Here is a 22,771-nt window from a genome sequence, read left to right as displayed (position 1 = left end):
AAGAACAGAGGAACTTTTTAAATAAGATTATATGAAATGTAAGGTGTGATATTTTACCATACAGCTGCCTTTTTAGTATTCAATGAAATAAAAATAAAAATGTGTAGCACACCCGCTAGACCATGGTGGGTAAAAGCAGGAGGGCAGACATTGTCAGTATTATAATCTACCATGGGACAGTATTATAACTTACCATGGGTCAATATTATAACTTACCATGCCATATATATTATAACCATGTCTACTATATTATAGGCAAAGAGCTTCTCACCGCAAATAGAGTGGAAGGGGTTGAAGACCTTGCCTTTGACTGGATTTCAAAGAACCTGTACTGGACCGACCCAAGATATAGAAGCATCAGTGTGATGAGATTGGCCGATAAGTCAAGAAGAGCCATTGTTCAAAATTTAAACAACCCTCGCTCCATTGTGGTACATCCAATACTTGGGTAACTATTCATTTCATCTGCAAATAACATCTGGCTTCTGCCCTCCCATTGCTGCCTACTAAATGTAATGAGAGTAGTTTTGCTGACTGTTTCTGATTCTACTTAGAAAATAAATGAATTGATATGTAAGGAAAACTTGCAAAATTCTATGTGACAAATGACTTTCAGTGTTATTTAACTAAACTCAGAATTTTCACAAATTGAGACCAAATGGAAAAAACAGAGTCCATAATAGCTGATCTAGGAATACTATCCAACAACCTGGCTATTGTGGCCTCTGTTTTTCCATTAACATTTAATTCACAACATTTTAGAGTTTGGTGAATAACTCTACCTGCGTTGACATTTCTAACAGTGGTTAAGTAGTTTTAAAGTTTTAAAATATTCTTTACAATATGTGTCCATTTCACTATAGAACTCATAACTCTGAATGTAAATGCTGTATAAATAATGATAATGTTTTATTCCCTTCCCTTCAAACAGCATCTGTGCTAGAGCCTTACTAGACCTCTAATATTGGACTAATGTTGGAATAATGTTATATATATATATATGTTATTTATTTTTATATCTAACAGAAGGATATGGATGTGAGGGCGGGGTATGGGACAATGACCTGTTTTCTATGTAAAGTTAAAGCTGTGGACAATTTTGACCCATATATCCTATAGTCCCCTAGTGTGCTTTATTGGGATAGGTATGTGGGGGGTTTGTCCAAGGTTCCGACTGCCCATATGGCGACTATTCAGCGATCAAGAGATCTTATACATAATGCTAAGAATTCCACGGCAGAAGCAGACAGCTAAAGTGGAGATTTGTATTTTATGGATTATCTTACAAACTGCTGAATTGTTCTTAAAAAATTGTCAACACAACACATTTTTCATGTTCTAATAATGATTTGGCTTTTTGGATGACAGCTCCCCTTCAATACTTTTAATCTGCAACATTTTTATTTTCTCGTCTCCTGGCACATTACCATTCTCAGAACAGAATGAAAACTGATATTGAGCTCAGCATGAAAGGGAATATGTTGAAAACTTATCATTAAGCCTTCTCTCCTTTTCTTTTTGCTTTTTGTATGTTGATGTTAAGCCAAAAGAATAAGGTTTAGATTTTTTTTTCTTTCATTCTGAATTCTGTCTTGGGCCCAGGGATAGGATTCCACATTTTGTATCAGTCTGCTGATTGTATGAACTTATAAAATTACATTTGGAATATTCTAAGCACCGTAACCTCAACAGTTTATTGTAGTGGTTACGGTGCTAGGACTTTATACGTGAAGGTCATCTTTTTGTATTTTTCTAACGGTTTCTACCCCTCTACCGCTGATGTTGTATAAAGGAAATTTCACTTCCGCATTACCTGTCCAAATGCTTTCACCGAGTTAAAACACTAAAGCAGGATTTGGCTGCACTGAATTGCTGCAGTCCTTTCTGTGTCGCTCAATGGCCATTAACCTTTTCATTTACAGGACAAAAAGAGCTGCAGTAATTCGCTGCAACTAAATCCTTGCCCATACCTCCAAACTAACCTTGCGTAGCAAAAGCACCCAATGCATGCTCATGCTGGCAAAATAATTTGAATAGATAATGAGGACCTAAGTTTCCTGAAATAATATTAAAGGCTGACAGGAAGGGTGATGGGTGCCCAGGAGACCCCTGATTTTTGTGTAACCATTTTGTATTAGTCTATTTTCACCTTACCTGTTCATGTTAAATTTGTTTTTAGATTTATATTTTGGACTGACTGGTACAGGCCAGCTAAAGTAATGAGGGCTTGGTGTGATGGGACGAATGCACAACCGATCGTCAACACAACTCTTGGATGGCCAAACGGTTTGGCAATGGATTGGAGGTGATTTACAAATGCATAGGGATTTATTTTAAAAGAGAAAATCTAGTGCAAAGCTCTGTGAAGCAGCTATAAGGAACATTCCATTGGTTCCCGAGGCGATTGCTTAACGTCTAGAACTTTGCTGTGGAACACCCAACAGTAACATTCTATTATTTTCAAAGAGATTGCTTTACTTCTAGAACGTTGACCCATGTTTGCTTATTATCCATATTTTTCCATTTAGAGACAGATCATTAAAAGTGTTAGCTAGTTTTTGCTTGTAAAATATTGGAACTTTAATCACTACATTTCTATTGCTTTAGAATAATTAGATGTATATATTTAGTACTTTTGTGTATTTTTCTTGCATTGGTCTACTCTAGATGCGAAAAGGAAAAATATGCTAAATATGCTATACATTTAATTACTTACAATGTTATTGGCCACAAAACTATGCTATACAGGAAATGTTTCCGTGTAAAAACAAACAAGCATGCCAGTAAAGGTGGTAAATTATTTTCTATTGAGGTAAACACGCTATTTTATTCTTCTCCCATGAAAGCCATCCTCTGACTAAATGATATCAAGGAAAGGACAGAAGAGATACATCCTTACAGAGTATCATACATAAACTATCTCTTAATTGTTTTCCGGGATAAATTGTCAGCAGGCATTAGTATTAAAAATGTACCCTTATAATTACTAGCATGTGCAAATGTAATTTAATTTTAGCGAGAAGGAGGGGAGGGGAAGGCTAAAAAACAGGCTAAATAATAAATAATAATTCAACCCATCTTATTAATATTCCAATCAAAGGGTGGAAATCAAGAACGTAATAAGAAGATCCCCAGGCTATTTAAATACTGCACCTTTAATGATGCATTGCTGCCCTTGATAATCTACAAGAACTCTAGCGCTACTGGTCTGCTTTGCACAATTTTTTGCAAATATGTTTCTCTAAGGTACATTTACCTTGTGTCTTTTCCTTTCAGCTCGTTGCGACTCTACTGGGTCGATGCTTTGTTTGATAAAGTTGAGCATAGTAGGTTTGATGGCTCGGACAGACAAACTCTTAATCGAATAACCCAAATGACCCATCCTTTTGGTCTTACAATTTTTGGAGGTAAGAGAACTGAACAAAATAAGATATATAAGAGATGGCTTGGTGGAAAGCAAATTAGGATTCTATTGACCCCTTAAGGACACATTACATGTGTGACATGTCATGATTCCCTTTTATTCCAGAAGTTTGGTCCTTAAGGGGTTAAAAGCAGAAAATAACAGTTATGTGATGAAATTAGTTGAGGGAAGAGAAATAAAGATGAAATATCAACATACACATCCCTACATATTTCTCCACCATTTTGGAAAATGTCATGTTTATCTTCCTCTTTATTTCATTATTTTCCTACGTATTCAGAATAAAATCAAGCGCTGTATGTACAGTACATCTTTTTTATGTATTTATATACTTCTCATAAGGTTAGGCCTTTGCTATCCAAATAACCCATTCCACTTGTTTTAGGTTACGCGTATATTACTGATTGGAGACTTAATGCCATTGTGCGGGTGAGAAAATATGATGGTGGAGAAATGACCATTATTCGTAGAGGAATAAGCGGCATCATGCATGTAAAGTCATTTGATGCTGGTTCCCAGACTGGTGAGTAATCCACTTTAAAACAGGCTGTATAAATGATAAGATATCACGCAAAAAGTATTCCTATATGTTGACAGTACACAAATAAATATTAATAACAAAAATCTGAAGAATGTACAGTTTCTGCCATCACAGCTTCCAGCAAACTCTGAATTAGACTTGTGCACAGCAAGAAAGTTCGGTTTTAAAAAAGATGGAATTTAAAAAAAATAAAAATGTAATTTCAGCTTGGCTGTATGTCGATTTGGGAATCAGGAGAGCAATCCCAAAAGGCACGAGAATGATCCAGTGTAGTACAAAATATATACAAAATCAGCCAAGGAAAAGTAACCAATTTAGGAAAAAACAGGAGCAATGAAAACAAAATTCCATATTTATATATTAAATACAGTATTTATTAAATATATAATAAAAATATAGATTTTTTTTACTGCTTTTTCAGTTTTTTTTTCTCTATTGGTCACTTCACTAACAAGTGACTGTCCCCTAGCCATCAATCTTTTTTTCGCCGTCAATCTTCTCATTGGGTATATTTTGGCTCGGAATTGTGGAATTTGACCGATCAGCTAATTGGCCTAATTGCAGTTTAATCTGAATCCCCACGTCTACTCTGAATGTTTTAATCCAAAGCATCTGGAACGCTTTGACATTTACCCGTGTGATCTTCACACAAGTAACCTTGGAGATCTGCATTGATTTTCTCCAGGTAGAGGAGGGACATAAAACAAATTTGAAGATGCAGACAAGTAAATAGGTGGACTTGCATGTTAGTTGGTGGACGTGGACATTGGTATAATTATAGAATACTTCATCCCTCCACTCAAACAAGCGTGGTTTGTTTCAGAAGTGAGGTTAGAGATCATGAGATGAAGCCTGACAAGGCTCAAACTGGTAAATTATCTGGTACGGTGATCATTCGAGTGTAACGTAGTCATTAAATGTCCAACCGCTCAGTCTGATGGTATTACGTCTTCGAATTATGGTCGCTGTTCCTTAAAGGGTACTTAAGCCCTTAAGAACCATTTACATTCCTTACTGTCATCACTCTCTGGTGACTAGAGACCTGAAGCCATTATAGAAATTCCAACTTTTTAAGCGTCAGCAGTTGCATAAAGCCCTATTTTGTTACTTAAATGAATTGACTATTCATTTTGCAATAGAGTCCTGAAAAGACATATTGTTGTGACAGCATTGGTTCTTTAGGGGTGAAAGAACCAATATATTATTTTATGGACCGGAACACAGCCTGGTCGTAATAAGAGACCCAGTCCTAAAAAAAAAAAGCTTAAAGATTTTTGGGTGCCTATTACAGAAGTTACATTTTTTTTCTTTAGCCTTTTCACTGTAGGACATTTTGATTTGTTTGAATCGATAAAAAGGAAGAAGAATTGCACCATTACAATTATCCAAGCAGACTTTATCTTTTATATTTATTGTCTGATACACAGCAAGCCTTCAGAAACTGCAAAAAGAAGCTTTAATGTACAACATGAATCATGAATGAACACTTACAATACAACAAAACGTTTATCTTTGGCTAAAGTACAACTTTTCTGAAAGGATCGTAAAATTACTTAACTCTTTTTTAGTTCAGAATGTATTGTCAGGAATATTTGTTATAGATTTATTACACTGGCTGCCTTCACGTTCTTCTTCCCCCTCTGACACTTGAAATGTTTAAACTAAGTGAACTCACACAGAAACAGTATTTATCAATGTCCTACTTGGCCTTGTGGTATATTCATGCTATTGCCTTCTATACAGCTTCATATATATGAGTACAGCTTAGTATATGGTTACATGGGGGATGGGGGTATAAGGAAGGTTTAAAACCTCCATTTTGCTAACATTGTGGTCATATTGACCCTCATTGTTGACTTAATGTTTTTTTGTTTGTACTATTTAATATGGAGGCTGGCTAGCAAACATTTGCACTGCTGATGTTTTATTCTTTAAGTAAGAATGTTGTAGACAAATATGTTTAACTTTGTATTTTGTGGGTTTTCTTCCACTCAGGGTCAAATTACTGCAACAAGCCAGAAAACCCCAATGGTGATTGCAGCCATTTCTGTTTTCCACTGCCTAACTCACTTAAGATTTGTGGCTGTCCTTATGGGATGAAACTACTTTCTGATCATCGGAACTGTGTGGAGGACCCATCGAGTGAGCCCCCAACGATGCAGTGTGGCTATTATTCATTCTCCTGTGCAAACGGTAGATGTGTGCCTAGCTATTCTCGATGCGATGGTGTCGATGACTGCCATGATAACAGTGATGAACAAAATTGTGGATCACAGAGTAAGTTTTACAGTCAAGGCCATCGCAAAAAAAGAGGCTCAATGTTTCTCTCCACAACACAATTAATATAAGGAAAAATACACATTGAGGTATTTAATCTCGATGGTCTTTCAAATGCTGTATGTTTGCTCCTAAATTATTGCTAACGAAAATTCTAGTATTCAAAAACACGTTCTCTAATTGTCCTGATGGTCCATCCTACATATTGTGCAACACATGGGCACTGATGTAAGTAGATTACATTTTTGGTGGAACAGTTGATACAATTCCTAATCTCAAAAGTTTTCCACGTAATAGTGCTATTCTTTTATCGACCTAGGGAGAAATGTTATCGAAAGTATTATACCCATATTCCTATTGCACTGCTATCTTCACTACACCACACCATAGTTTACACCACATCACAGTTTTTAGAGTTTACCGGGGTGTTGGTGTTCAGGGAGAACACTATTGTTGTTTGCACTTTGTTGCATAAATATGTAATCCCAAGAATGTGTAAAATTATTGCTAAAGTATTGTTTTTCCCCCCTTTATAATTCTTTAACAATATGCCGTTTTAATGAACAGTTTTTGAGTTGATAAATCAATCTATGTTTTGCCAATTCCTACAGAGAATTATAAGTATGTTAAAAAGATCACTTTGAAGTAGAGTAACTCAGAGGTCAAAGAGGGTTTCTTTGAAATGAGGCCCCATATTCAGAGGTTCTCAGGAGGCTTAGCACTGCTTCTCTTACCCTAGTGATCTAATCAGTTGAATATATGATGTCGTACTTGGTGCCTCAATTCCCTGATTGTGGTGGAGTATCGGAGAGTAAACGTCCATATTTCTAGATTCAACATGTGGCTAGATCGTACAAGAACCAGAAAAATCCCAGTGTTTAGAACATGTTCATTCTTCCACTAACAAAGGTTTTACCATGGAATTCATGTCTGTTGGCCTCTTTTTTTTTTTTGATAATAGCTGCCTTGCTGCAAATATCTAAAGAAAGGGATATCAGGTTAATTGCTTTCATAAAAATTCACATTTCCAGATAATACGTGTTCTTCACGAGCCTTTACATGCCGCAGCGGGCAATGCATCCCACAAAACTGGCGCTGCGATAACCACAATGACTGCCTTGATGGAAGTGATGAACAAAATTGTCCGACGAGAGGACCAAGTTCCTGTCCTTCAAGTTCATTTACCTGCAGCAACAACAACTGCATTCCTCGCTCATGGATATGTGATACCGATAATGATTGCCACGATGGATCAGATGAACTAAACTGCAGTAAGTAAAAAGGCCCTTCCTGTGAAATGGTGATATTTTCTAAGGGATATGATTGCACTTACTCTAAGTTCTAAAAGGTTTGCAGGGCAACTGAAAAAGTGATGTCCAGACCTAGATTTTCACTGTACACCATTAAGAGGCAGCCACCTTGGAGAGGTTGATGTTGCAAAGTGTAATAGATAGATAGATAGCGTTCATGATGTTTGCACCAAATGTATAACTTTGTTGATTTAATAACAAACCAATATTTTTGTATGAATAAAGCCCATTGACTTATCACAGTGGTGTAAGTAAGATTAGCAACAATTCAGTCCTCATATATTTAATACAATGTAGTACACTAGTGTTTCTGTAAATTGGGTAAGTTCTACTAGAGGAACATATAAAAAAATACTAGTGCTAATAAAACATATAAAAAATCTGATTCATGATGAATTTAACATAGAAAGCAAAAATATTTTCTTTACATGCTGTATATTAAATGTTAATTTTAATTTAATATTAATAAATACAATTTTAATATCAGACAAAACTGATTTTAATAGACCACATTGTGCAGGCATGTGTCAGCAGCAGACAGAACCCTCCCAGGCTAGGAAGAGCCTCCACCAATTCAGAGCCTCTCATTCTGGTGCATGCTTTTTTTTTTGTCTTTTTCCATTATCCTATGTCCAGTTCTGTTTTCTGAAATATATAGTTCAGCCCTAGCCTCGTTTCCACTGATCAGCTCTGATAGGTACATGAGCTTAATTAGCTGATAGCAACCATAAAGCATGTTTTGTGACATGGCTGTTGGCAGGGTTTCCCGAGCTGCTGGTGGGTGGTACATTATTGCAGCTGTGGTCTGGACTTTTTCTCAGAGCTGGACAGGAAAGGGATGTGCATGGCCTGTGCCCACCCAGCATTAACACATTGCAGTTACAACTTGGACAAATCTTGGAAGACAAAAGAGAGACTTATACCGTCTTTGAAATTTAAAGAGGAACTGACAATTCTCATGAAGTCATGAGTTTATTGTGGGGACTAAAAATGCACTTACCTTTTCTGCACTTGGGCATTCCTTCAATAGTGCCACATGTACCTACTGCACTGCTGGGTTTGCACTAACTGCATGGTATCCTCTGGTTGTGCGTTGGTAGGCAAGCATGTCATGGAAACTTAAATATAAAAACTCTTTAACCTTTTAAAAACACATGTGAGAGTTCAACTTTTTTTTAAATAAGATGTAGAAGATTTGCGGATCTTACTTTTGGCAATCTCTTTTCTACTTTATTGTTGTTGTTGTTGTTGTTGAGACTAGGAGTTGACTTCTGCAAATTGATTAGGAAAACCCTTAATTCTAATCGACTTGATACAGAAAAAAAATATTTATTTATAGATTCCACTGGAACATGTGACCCTGGGCAGTTTCAGTGTCCAAATCACCGTTGCATTGACCCAGCTTATGTTTGTGATGGAGACAGAGATTGTGTTGACGGTTCAGACGAGATAGACTGCAGTAAGTATCCACAAGGTTTCCGAGTTAATAGAATGCTTTCAACTACGTGTGCTATGTTACGAGTCATCTTTCTCTTTTATTTAGTATTTAATTGCACAGAATCCGAATTTTCATGTGCAAGTGGCAAGCAGTGCATTGGTAGCTATTACCGATGTGATGGGGTTTTTGACTGCAATGACCGTTCTGATGAAGTCGACTGCCGTAAGTAAATAAAACACATTTATATTCTGCATCTAAAACTAACCCGTTTTCCTCTGTGGTTGTTGGAGATGCATGTGGAGGTTAGAAAACAAGACTTAAAGTACCTGAGGAGACTGAAGCCTGTCACTCAACTTATAGAAATACTAGTAGAACAGGATTATATATAACCAATGAGAGATGGCACGTACACCTTGTGCACCATGTCCTCTTTGAACGAGCTGGAATATATTACATTGAACATGAGCTCATCATTACCCATATTATCATTACCCATATCATTACCCTCAACCTTTTCATCCTCAACTCAAACAATCTATTGCTTGCAAAGTTTTGTTTAATCAAAGGCAGTAAATAAAAAAACATATAGTATTGAAAAGATAATATCAAACACATGTGTAATGACAGTTTATGTACTAGCACCATATTAGCAGTTCTGTCACCTGTGAAAAGATAAAAACGCTTGTCCCTGCTTGAGTCCCACTTCCTATAGAAGCTTCTCTTTTCTCTTCTACCCTTTATGTCTATTGGCTTTTCTATTCACCCGCCATCCACCACTTTCACTCTATTGTCCTTCCGTAATGTCCTATTTTATGTAGTCCTCTGTCCACTGTTTTGTTCTCTCTTTGGTGTTCTCCTTTCACAATGTAATGTCCTCATTGGATTCAGAAGTGTTCACCTCTTGCATCCTGCTCTTTCTCTCACATCTCTTCCTTCCAGAAATATGTAGTTGCCATTCTCCCACTACATTTGTCTGTATTCAGTGTTAATGTGTACCATGCAATATGGCTATGAACCTGGCCCACTCTACACCAAGTAACCAAGCCTGCTATAAAAGAGTCAGTTTTACAACCTTGCCTGTATTTAGCATAATGTGATGGCCCAGTATTGATGGAAGTGATGGAATTGGCTGGAAGGACAATTTGCTGTCAATAGGAAACAGATCTGGACTATTATGTTTAAATCAATGGTTTGGTTGCTTCTGATTACATGTAAGTCTTTCTTTGAGGTTTTTACATGATTGTATATCCTCTTCAATACTGATCTCATGTATTATTCCCTTTAATTGCAAAACATTCAAGTGTAGAACACCACTGTTAGAGTCTGAAGACAGAATTATAGGGTTTACATTGTTAGAGGGTTTAAATAACGTTTGGAAATTTGGCAGGCCTTCAACTATTGCTGGGTCATGGTGGCATCATCCTTGGTAGCCTCAAATTGGTTTATAGCTCAACTATTGTTCTAGTGCATGGACTTTGCAATTTCACACCCAGGCAAAAAGACCTTGCATGTCTGAGCTAAAATAAATATTAGGATGTAAATATGCTTCTTTTCAGCAACAAGACCTGCTGGAATGTGTCATCAAAATGAGTTTCAATGCCAGTCAGATGGGGCCTGTATTCCTGCAAGTTGGGAGTGCGATGGACATCCAGACTGTATTGACGGCTCAGATGAACATCACAGCTGCCCCGTTAGAACATGTCATCCTTCCTTATTCCGATGTGATAATGGAAACTGCATCTACCAGTCTTGGGTCTGCGATAATGACAATGACTGCCGAGATATGAGTGATGAGAGGGATTGTCCTACTCCACCATTCAGGTGCCCAAGTTGGCAGTGGCAATGTCCAGGCAGCACCACATGTATAAATATCAGCAAAGTATGTGATTCTGCACCAGACTGCCCAAATGGGGAAGATGAGTCACCTCTTTGCAGTAAGTTACGATTAAGATTTTGTCTCATACTTATTAATTTATTTATGTATTTATTTATTTCAATTTGTCAAGGTTCATTTTCAAAATAATGTGGCTGCATCATTAAGCAAATACTTTGATTATCATGTCTACTGTAAACAAATTGCTAACAAACAAATCATAATAATTTGCATGCCATTTTGTGAACAATAAGCAGATATAATTTACTCTTTGGCAAATAAGTCCTGAAATGTTAAATGATTGGCTCTCCTTTAATAAAGTTGCCTTTAACGATTTAGAAATTGTTAAAAAAAAAAAAAATTAGAATATCTTTCACCGATTTTTCCTGAATATGATAATTTGCTTTCAATTATTATTATTAATCAACTGTGCATGATCAACGCTTGATTTTTAACGATTTTTGCTTTTTTCTTTCTTTCTCTAAAATCGATGCAAATTCTCAGATGAAACTCAGCCAGGTATTGTAACTTTCTAAAATTATTTCCTTATGATTTCTTTCATTTTTTAAAAACTTAATATAAATTTTAAACTCAGTAATAATATTCAACCGTTGTTTTTTCCCACTGATGTCTGTAATGTCAAGTTGGTAAAGGGTGATAAAGTATTGTTTTTTTTATCATCATCATCATCATCTCATCAACAAATATGATCATTCTGTTTATAGCATATATTATTGTCAAGTTCAACTAATATTTCACATTAATTTGCATGTAAAACATCATACATTAGGCAATAGAATAACATAGAACTTCTTCGTATTAACATGAATGTCAATTTGTTTTTTTACCTAATGTTTAGAGGTCTGCATCAGGCCTCAATGCAGTATAGTACTGTAAAGTAAAGAGCCATAACACGTGAATATAAAAGGGCTTCCTACGTGTAAGTGGAAAAAATAAAATAAACCTTTAACTAGGGCTAGCCTGCAGTTGATCCTTTCATTGGGACAATAAATTCATAACATCCCGAAACTGCATATTATATACCAGCATCTATCATATCCATATTTTATAATTAAAAGCATACAAACAAAAATTAAATAAAAATATACTCACATGTTAAACAGCTAGATGAGAAACATTTTAACCCCATAAGGACACATGACGGAACTATTCCGTCATTATTCCCTTTTATTTCCGAAGCTGTGTCCTTAAGGGGATAATTCAGGTAAATATAACAAGGAGAAACAATATAAATAACACAATTACACTATATAAGTGAAATGGAACCAATTTCCCCGATCACCCTCTACCAACTTGGATTTTGTGTGTGCTGTAAACTATCATTAAAAATAACAATATCAAATGTGTTTTGAACAGATCAGGAATCCTGTATTGACAATAATGCTGGTTGCACCCATTCGTGCATTCAAGGACCATTCGGAGCTCAGTGCACATGTCCAATGGGATATCAGCTCTTAAATGATTCTAAAACATGTGAAGATATTAATGAGTGCCTCACTCCAGGTTTTTGCAGCCAAGCGTGTTACAACGAGAGGGGATCTTTCAGATGTAACTGCGATGAAGGATACATTTTAGAATCTGACGGAAGAAGTTGCAAAGCGGGTAAGTATTGCTGCATTATTATGCATGATTATTTTTAAACACAATACACCATATCTCATATCATAACATGAAGTAGTTTTCTTTTAAGGCATGACTGAACATTTCTGATGTTTTTTTCTCATTTATCGTTTTTATTGAGCAAAATTTACATCACATATCACGATAAACATTTCACAGTACAATACAGTACATCTGCGCAGACAGTACGTAGAGACGTCTTCGAATTAACTTTTGCGCCTGTACAGAAGGCCATTCATTGTTGGGTGGCAATAACTGTGATGCATACCGTATTGACATTGCTTGTCAGAATTTTCTAACTGGGAAAGGGATGGGTACAGAAGAGAAAAGGGATGGGGAAGGGGATGCCCTGGGTACATTCCATTGATTACTAACATTAGCATCTCAGCAACCTAGCGTTCCCTCCTCTGAACCTTGTTTTACAATGTATGCCGTTTGCCATTTTCTTGTCTTCCCTACTTTACAGCCAACACTCCCATTCCCGGGTATATTTGTCAAGGCAACCTTTCATCTTACTAGCCATCTTTTCATATGCACTAATTGCATCCATTTTGGCGATAACAGTTTCTATTTGGGGAGCTTGCTTGCTCTTCCAGTTGCCTGCCAGAACTACCTTGGCCACCGTCAAGACATTTAGAATCACTTTTTTGTAGGGGTGTGTGTCTATATTTGGTATAATGTGTAATAGGTATTTTTCTGGTTGTAGGGGAATGCCTGTGTTAGCCCTGTGTGAAATTATGGATTGGACCTGCTTCCAAAAGTTGTTCAAAATGGGACATGTCCAGAATATGTGGAGCAAGGTACCAGTGTCCGACTCACACCTCCAGCATAGGTTCACTGCGCCTGAGTACATGGTCGCCAATCTCTGTGGGACTAAATACCACCTCATAGTTATCTTACTGTATGCCTCCCACAGCGAGAGACTACTCGATGCCTGTTTGGTGTGCCGCATAGCAGACTGCCACTCCTCTGGGGAGAATTGGCTACCTAGGTCTTTTTCCCATTTTGTCATATAGGGTATTTTTTCTGGTGCGTTACCTGCTATGATTGCGTTATAACAGACGGATAACGGTTTCGCTAGCTTGTTTAGGGATAGGTGGTTTGGCTGGAGTGTTGGTGCGAAATTTCTAGCGGCTGTTTGCTTGTAATGAGTAAGCACGATATTCTTAATTCTTAAGTATCTAAATAGTTCTTTAGTGTCTAAACCTAACTCGCTTTGTAGGTCAGCAAAGTGTTTTATGTCATCGCCTGACATCAGGTCCTCTACCAGTACCGCTCCTTTACTTAGCCATTTTCCTATTTGTAGGCCTGGGGAATAGGCTGCTAGTGCTGTGATTGGCGCTTTCTTGAAAAGGTTCGCCGAGTCTAGCACCATCGGGCTCCAGGCTTTCCACGCCTTGAGCATGGTAACCGAGCAACGGATGTGCGGGCCTGTAGATGTTTGGGGCACGGCATTTGTCCACAAATAATGGGCAGTGTCATGTGTTTCAAGGCATGCATTCTCCAATGACAGCCAGAGTGGGTTGTGTGAGGGGTTGTGATTTCTGAGAAGTCTTATTCCCTGCGTTAAGAAGGATGCTTTGTAGTATGCATTGATGTCGGGCATGCCTAGTCCGCCTCTAGCGTAAGGAAGTCCCAGGCACCCTTTAGCTACCCTTGGGGGTTTCCTTTTCCAAATGTGTGCGTTTACTGTGCTTTGGAATAGTTTGATCAGTGAGTTCGGAAGTGATATGGGCAGGGTCCTAAAAAGATACAGAATGTGTGGCAGTGTCATCATTTTGATAAGGTTGATACGGCCTAGCCAGGATGTATTCAAGCCTTCCCACTTTTCAAGGGTGTTCTTAATCTTGTGTATCATGGGATAGTGATTCTCTTTGGTCACATGCTGGAGGGTTTTTGTTAGTTTGACACCTAGGTATTGTATGGAGTTCGTGCGCCAGTCAAAGGGATTATGCGGTTTTAAAGTCCCCAACACAGTTTTCGACAGGTTTATTGGCAAGGCCTGCGTTTTAGTGACATTGTTTTTGTAGTATGAAACCTTCCCATAACCTACTAACGTTCTCATGAGTGAAGGCAAGGAGGACTCTGGTTTTGTGATAAATAACAATACGTCATCGGCAAACAGAGCTAGTTTTTGGTGCCCCCTGGTGTGCTCAGCCCTTGTATGGTAGGATCCTGTTTCACTATCCTAATTAGAGGTTCTAAGCATAGAATGAAAATTAGGGGGGATAGAGGGCAGCCTTGTCTGGTGCCGTTACGTATGGCCAGTCTTTCAGAGATAAATCCTGTGCTAAATACCTTAGCTGAAGGGTTTTGATACAGTGCCATTATGCTAGATCTGAATGTCGGAGGAAACCCCATTCTGGTTAGAGTAAGTAGCATATACCCCCAGTGCAGTCGGTCAAAAGCCTTCTCGGCATCAAGTGCTAGTAAAAGTCCTGCCTGGTGTGATGTGTTTGCCCAGTCTATCAGGTTCAGGAAGTGCCTAGTGTTGTCGCCGACTTGTCGGCCTTGGACAAATCCCGCCTGCTCCTCTGAAACGAGAGCTGGGAGGATCGGTTTGAGTCTAGAGGCAATGAGTTTGGCATAAAGTTTAGTGTCAGCATTCAGGAGTGAGATTGGGCGCAGGTTTGCGCAGTGTGTGGGGGGTTTATTGGGTTTGGGTAGTGTCACTATATGTGCTTCTAACATTTCTGGTGGCATGATCCCTGTCGATTTTATGTGGTTAAACATTTTGGTAAGGGGTGTGAGTACTTGTTTGGCCAGTTTGATGTAGTAATAGTTTGACATCCCATCCGGTCCCGGGGCTTTGTGTTTAGGCAGGGACCTAATTGCAGAATCCACTTCGTCCTCAGTGAAGGGGCTTTCCAGTTGTTCGCATTGCGTTTGTGTCAGACTATCTAGGGGAGCTTTGTCTAGGAAATGGCCTATCTCGTCCTCTGTTGGTTGATGTGTGGCTAAGTCCTTGTCTAGTTGGTAAAGTGCGGCATAGTATTTTGCTAGTTCGTTCACTATGTCCTGAGGGTTATAGAGTTTGTCTCCTGTAGCAGAGGTTATGTACGGGATTTTGGATTGTAGTTTTGTCTGTTTCGCCTTGCTGGCCAATAGTTTCCCAGCTTTGTTGCCCATAATGTAGTACGATTGTTTTAACGACCTCAAGTGTTTTTCTGTGGTTGTGAGATGGAGGCTATGAAGTGTTGCGCGAAGTGTCATCAGTCGCGTGTGCGTTGCTAGTGTGGGTTTTGTTTTATTAATGTTTTCTGCTATGGCTAGTTCTTGCTCAGCTTTATGCAGAGCCGTGTTGTGGAATCGCTTTGTTCTAGCCCCTAATTGGATCAGTTCACCCCTCATGACCGCCTTATGGGCTAGCCATTGTGTGGTAACCGACGACGAGCACTGGGTATGGTCAGCAAAAAAGTCTTCTACCCGGGCCCTTAGTCTGCGGAGGTGCTCTGGGGTGTCCAGTAGGCTATCATTTAGGCGCCATGTACCCCTACCCCTAGCAGGATACGGGATACGCATTGTTATGACCAGTGGGGCATGGTCGGACCACGTTATCGGTCCTATGTGCGCTCTCGTGGCAAAGGGCAGTGTTTTGATGTCGAGTAGGCATAGATCTATTCTCGTGTAAGTTCTATGGACCGTTGAATAAAATGTGTAATCCCTCCCACTTGGATTAAGATTTCTCCAGGTGTCATAAAAGTCATGTCCATGCATCAAGTCCTGAAGATGCAGGCCTAGTGAAATCGAGTGCTGTTGTGGGCGTTTGTCACCTTCTCTCCTAATGTCTACCTCTGGGTCCGGGGCACAGTTAAAGTCCCCGCTTATGATCGTGTGACCCACTTTAATCCCGTCAAGTTTTCTAAATACCTTGTTAAGGAAGGATTTTTGTCTGTCGTTGGGCGCGTATATTGAAGCTATAGTCACCGATAACCCGTTCAGGGAGCCCACTAGTATCAATAGTCTCCCGTCCTTGCTAGCATACTGTTTGGTTGGTGTGAAGGCCCAGTCTCTATGGAAATAGATGGCAACACCTTTGGCTTTGGTCGCGGACATAGCGTGGTAGCCTTGGGGGTATGACTTGATATTGAATGTCGGAGGTTTTGTGATACAAAAGTGCGTCTCTTGGAGACTCACAACTGCTGCTTTGGATTTGTTCATTTCTTGTACCACCAACCTCCTTTTATGGGGACTATTAAGGCCTTTAACGTTTAATGTTAATATAGTTAGGGAATCATCCATGATCTTGGTGTGAAACTATGCTGTACCAGGGCATTGGGGCAACATTCACATCTTGCAACCAGGTGTAAGAAACTGTTCCAGGGCAAGGAGAGGGGGTGGAGTATAGAGTAAATAGGGGTGTGAAAAGGGGAAAGGGGTAACCAAAGTATGTACATAGCGCCTTTAAGAAAACTGGCGCTCTACGTGGGTGAGGTGCGAGCGGGCATACTTTTCCCCTCACACTGCTCATCCTAGGGTCGTACCTAGATAGTACGGCCGAGTGCAAACAGCCTAATTCCTTATAAACTTGAATTTACCCTAACAATCTGGGGTTTTAAACATATGTCCTTAAACAGTTGTAACAAATTCCCATACCCCTGTCCCACCATTCTCTTGACATTACACTGACATGAGGCATACTATCGTCTTGTCGCTGAGGTTGGACTACCTTGTGCCCCCCTCGTGCTACAACCCATGAGGAAGCTGCGAGGCTCCTTTCGTTATGTAGCCACCCCGAACCCTATCCTCGCGGGTGGTGCGAATTGGGTTAGCCCCGCACCATGGAGTCCCGCTACCTCGGTACTAGGGCAGGACAGGTATTATGCAGTTATTAACATGGTACAGTATATACGTACTCACAACCAGTTACGTTAGCATGTTAGATATCAGAAGAGTAGCCATGGGCCAGAGAGTCCTTTAATAGTTCAGTATTTGCCGTGGGATGGCGGCATGAGTTTGCCGGAACAGAACCCAGAGTCTCAATACTTTCCACGTGGTGAGCTCGCCATCTGCCATTCCGCCTGCGGCCTTTTCGGAGTTGCTGTGTTCGAAGCGTCCTGTGGTGGTGGTGGTAACGGGAACAGGCCCCATTCCTTCAGCAAGCGCATTCCCACCTCTGGTTCGTTGACAGTGTGTGTTTTGGCATTCCTCCAAACGAGTAGCTTTGTCGGGTATCCCCATCGATATGGAATGTCGTTGTTCCGCAATGTCTTAGTCACATTGATGAACTCCCTCCGCCTGCTCATAGTCATAGCCGACAAGTCTGCGAATAGTTGAACGCTTGCATAAGGTTCAGGCAACGTGGCTATTTTCCTCGCCGCTTGCAGAAGGGAGTCTTTAGTCTTGTAATAATGGAACCTCGCTACCACGTCTCGTGGCGTGTCTTGACGTAGATTTTGCGGCTTCGGTAGCCTGTGGGCACGGTCCATCAGCCATTCTTGGTCCGATGTATCTGGTACCAGGGACTTGCAGAGAGATAATAGGTAGTGAGGCAGTTGGTCTCTAGTTACACTTTCTGGAATTCCGCGGAAACGAACATTGTTCCTGCGGGAACGGTCTTCCATATCCGCCATCTTCCTTTTCAGGATTTGCTGATCTTCCATCAGAGACTGTACTGTGTCTGCCAGCGTATCATGTGCAGCACAGATATCATCAGTGCGGGCTTCCAGGTTGTTAGTTCTTTCACCCAGATCCGCAATTTCCTTTTTAATGTCATTAGTGGCTTTCTTTAGGTCAGATTGCAGAATAAGCCTGAAGTCTTGCAACATTGCGTAAAGTTTCTTCTCTGTGACTGGGGCGTCGGTGTAGCGCTGCTCCTCGAGCTCTACATGAGGGCTTGAGGCCTGTGCCTCCTCCAGCTCCTCGCCGCCGCCATCTTGCGCCGGCCGCGACCGGTCTTTTTTCGTTGATCTGATCGAGTCCGTCAGCTTTGTCTGCTTCGCTCGAGACATGATAGGTAGGAGAGATAAGTTGCTTCAGTATTTCCCCTTTTGCTGGGGGTAAAAGCTGCTTTTATTCAGGCTGTGGCTGTTTCGGACCGGGAGCTCTCACTCCATGCGTCCGTTCACCTCGGCAGTTGGACACGCCCCCCAACATTTCTGATGTTTACTGCATAATTAGCATTTATGATTTTGGCAGATTTTCGACAAAATGTTAAAATAAAAAATCCATCGATAGGATTTGTCTATAAATTAGTCATTTGCAGGAAATTACAACAACATTTCAAAATCGAGGCCAAAAGAACTGAATTGTAAAAATTCTGCAAAATTAGTTTTTTTTTTTAATGCTCAGCTCATTTGGACGAATATTTGCAATTCTCTTATCAATTTGTTAGAATTTCCAAGTTTAACCCCTTAAGGACCAAACTTCTGGAATAAAAGGGAATCATGACGTGTCAGACATGTCCTGTGTCCTTAAGGGGTTAAATAACCCAGTGAGTTAGACTACCTAAGGCTAGGTTGACTCTGGATGTACTATAATGTACAGAGTGTGTACATTTGTTTATTTATTGAAAATGAGCATAGTTTTTGAATGTATACATTGTTCTTTTAATTCAGTACCTTTTCATTTACAGAGTTAGGAAATCTTCTGTTGTTGGTGGCAAGTCGTAATCAGATAGTAGCAGACAACATCACTTCTCATGCTCATAATATTTATTCTCTGCTCCGAGATGGAAGAAACATAGTTGCCATAGATTTTGATTCTGCTACCAACCGCATTTATTGGTCAGACACGACACAAGATAAAATTTGGAGTGCATATGTTAATGGAACAGACAGGCAAATAGTAAGTTATTTTCCAATTTTGAGTAAGTTATTTTTCCAATTTACAAAAAAAAAACAACCCCTCAAAAAGCATGTTGTTTTGTTGAAAAAATTATGTATCTACAAGGTCTCCAAGATGTAACAAAATGTAAACTATTGTGGTAACACCGGTGATATGCGTCATGCTTAATGTGACACTATAGTCACAACTTTAGCTTATTGAAGCAAGTTTAGGGTATGGATCATGCCCCTGCAGTCTCACTGCTCAGTTCTCTGTCATTCAGGAGTAAAATCTCTTTGTTTATACAGCCCTAGTCACACCTCCCTGCATGTGTCTTACACAGCCTTCCTAAACACTCCCTGTAACGAGAGGTCTAAGGTTTAAACTTCCTTTATTGCACGTTGTTTCATTTAACCCTACAGAAGCCTTTCATTTGTGATTAAAGTTCAATTTACAGAGCAGGAGATAAGAACTTCTAAAACAAGTTAACATCTTACTGAAAATGAAACCATTTTTTTCATGTAGGCTGTGTCAGGTACAGGCAGTGGAGGTGTGACCAGGGCAGCATAAACAGTAACAAAAAGTGACTGAACTCCAAACTGGCAACAATTTGAGGAGTGAGACTGTAGGGGGCATGATCTATACCAGGCATAGGCAAACTTTGGCACTCCAGATGTTTGGACTACACCTCCCATGATGCTTTGCCAGCATTATGGGTTTAAGAGCATTATGCGGGGTGTAGTCCACAACATCTGGAGTGCTGAAGATTGCCTATCCCTAATCTATACACTAAACCTGCTTCATTAAATAAAAGATGTTTTAGTGCCTTTAGTATGTCTTTAAAGCGGAACTCTCTTACTCTAGAAGTGACAAATAATTGTCACCTCAACCCAGTTAGGGCTGCTGAAGCATTTACTGAGCTGAATAGTGCTGTGGAGGTAAGTAAACAATGTACTTACCTCTATTTATAACATTATAGTTCATGATGCTCCTGGAATGCTCCAGCACACTCGATGTTGTATAATATGTGATATATGTGAGCTTGGGCATTCTTTCAAAAGTGCCATATACACAGTATCAACGCTCTGTACGGGACTGTAGGGCTAAAGGGTCACTCTAAGCTTGCTGAAGTGGTTATAGTGAACTGACCTGGTCTCTGCTGGTTTTCATCTTGAAATCCTGCCAGTTCTGAGATATTTTAAATTTCTTGTCAGCGTGTAGCTCCATATCTGTATGCTGTCAATCAGCCAACACGGTAGCTTTGTTACTTTCTCAAATAACTGTCTGGTTTGTCAAGCTTTTTGTCCAGTTTGGGCTGAGCATGGTCTGCCAAGACACTTCCACTCATACTGTTTGATGAATGGAAGTGTTCTGGGGATACACTATACAGCTCATGTTCAGGGGTTTGTGCAATAACAAATTTATACCTGTAGGCAAACCCACTAAACAGTGCGCCCAGGGAAACCTTTAAGGTTTGCATATTGTTGTTTTTTTGGGGGGGGGGTATTTTTTAGTCTAGTTTCCCTTTATTGTTATTTACATGTCTGGCATGCTATGAAAATACAAATTGCAACTACTTTTAAAACTATAGAGGTAAAAATAAATACAAATTAAAAAAATCTTTAGTTATCTATTGGGTTATGCAAATATCTCAGTCATTTTAGTTCTGCTTTCAAAGGACCATAAAGAATTAGGAAAACAAACGTATAACATTTTAGTGTTATAATCTCAGTTTAGATTCAGAAAGTCCCTCATTTAGAAAGCCCCTCTAGTGGCTGTCTCAGTGACGACGGGTAGAGGTGGTGCTATGCAATAGACCAGTTGTTCCGAATCCCAACCCAGTCCTCAAGTATCCCCTAACAATTTAGGATTTAGGGATTACCCAGTTATGTCTAATGTGTTTTTCGAAAAAGAAAAAAAACACACTTGATACACAACAGGGTAATCCCTAAATTCTGGACTGGTAGGGGGTACTTGAGGACTGGGTTGGGAACCCCTGCAATAGACATATGCAGTTCATTTAGTTCGGAATCAAATTTCATCCGAATCAGAAGCATCAAAATTTCCAATCCAAATTTTTTTGACGAAAAACAAAATAAAAATAAAAATTATCGGATCGTTTTTGGATACATTAGGTTTGATAAGGATAGGATAGTTAGAATAGTTATCTACTAAACAACTGAAAGAGCAAAATTAAGACAATTTTGCCCTTTCAGATGTTTAATAGATAACGCCCTAATTTGGTATCCTTAAATATTTAATACCATGTAACCATTGAAATTAGGGATTTATCTACTAAACAGCTGAATGATAAAGGGATTTTCTTAATTTTGATCTTTCAGCAGTTTAGCAGATTACTCCCTTTGCTTTATTTATACCATGTGGTTGAGTCTGAATTGGTATTATTTGAATTTCGGACATGATATATGAAAATTCATTGAAATAAAACAATGTATTTTTAAAAATGTGCACATCTCTATTATGTAGCCGTAAAAACTAAATTTTCTCAAAAAAGGCAGTTTACACTGCTGAGGCTTCAAGTTATTTCCCCTATACTCTCCACATTAGACTGTAGTGGTTCTGGTGCCTATAGTGTACCTTAACTTAAAAGGATCCGATAGTGCCAGGAAAACAAAGCCGTTCTCCTGCCACTATAGGTTTACTAGGTTCTCCCCTCCCTTGCGTGCCCCCTCCCGCAGGACGGAAGGGGTAAAAATCCCTTCAGCCACTTACCTGAATTCAGCGCTGATGTCCCTCGGGGATGGGTCACGCTCCGTCCATGCTCCTCCCCCCACAAAAACGTCAGCCGGTGGGGAGACCTAATGTGCACGCGCGGCAATGGCCGCACGCGCATTAGAGCTCCTTGTAGGAAAGGTATATGCTTGAGGTCCTCTTGCAGAGCGTGAGGAGATAACGGACCAAAGGTCCTTTTGGATCCCGGAAGCGCCCTTAGTGGCTGTCTGTTAGACAGTCACTGAGGACAGACTTAGAGCTGCAATGTAAACATTCTCTAGAACTGCAGTGTTTAACATTGCAGCACTAGGTGAAAAAGGGACACAGCACCCAGACCACTTCAATTAGCTGAAGTGGTCTGGGTGCCTACTGTGTCCCCTTAATTCCCTATAGTAGCGATTTTCTACACAGAATCTGTAAATACTTAATTCAGGACTCTTACAAATGTATTCATTAAACACAATTTTTTAAACTAATTAGGGCCTATATGTAATAGTGATGGATAAGCTTTTCAAATGATTTAACATTTTCAGATAAATTTTTTAAATATTTTTTTCAAAATATTACAATTTAAAAAAAAATATCATTGTTATAACAAAATTTTAAATATAAAAAAATTCATAATATTAAATCACTTAAAAAGTTTTTTCCAAAAATATTAAATAATTTAAAAAGCTAATCTAACAATGTGAAACCGAGACCCAAAAGATGGATAATTGAGACTTGAAAAATAGATTTGGAAACCATTATTCTTTAGTGCTATAGAATA

General features: G+C 39.3%; 1 protein-coding gene across 1 annotated transcript in view; it reads left to right on the top strand.

Moving 5' to 3' along the window:
* The window catches only part of LRP2 (LDL receptor related protein 2), a 176,142-nt gene that overhangs the window by 72,469 nt on the left and 80,902 nt on the right, over positions 1-22,771 (top strand). The window contains exons 17-27 of the mRNA XM_063429700.1: positions 256-448; positions 2,180-2,305; positions 3,277-3,407; positions 3,810-3,947; positions 5,961-6,242; positions 7,274-7,513; positions 8,892-9,011; positions 9,096-9,212; positions 10,547-10,924; positions 12,241-12,486; positions 19,079-19,290. Of these exons, the coding sequence (XP_063285770.1) occupies positions 256-448; positions 2,180-2,305; positions 3,277-3,407; positions 3,810-3,947; positions 5,961-6,242; positions 7,274-7,513; positions 8,892-9,011; positions 9,096-9,212; positions 10,547-10,924; positions 12,241-12,486; positions 19,079-19,290 (2,183 nt within the window). The remainder of the gene's footprint in view (positions 1-255; positions 449-2,179; positions 2,306-3,276; positions 3,408-3,809; positions 3,948-5,960; positions 6,243-7,273; positions 7,514-8,891; positions 9,012-9,095; positions 9,213-10,546; positions 10,925-12,240; positions 12,487-19,078; positions 19,291-22,771) is intronic.

The sequence above is a fragment of the Pelobates fuscus genome, chromosome 8 (genome assembly GCF_036172605.1).
Source record: "Pelobates fuscus isolate aPelFus1 chromosome 8, aPelFus1.pri, whole genome shotgun sequence".
Classification (NCBI taxonomy): Eukaryota; Metazoa; Chordata; class Amphibia; order Anura; family Pelobatidae; genus Pelobates; species Pelobates fuscus.
This window is presented reverse-complemented; position numbering and strand designations above follow the sequence as displayed.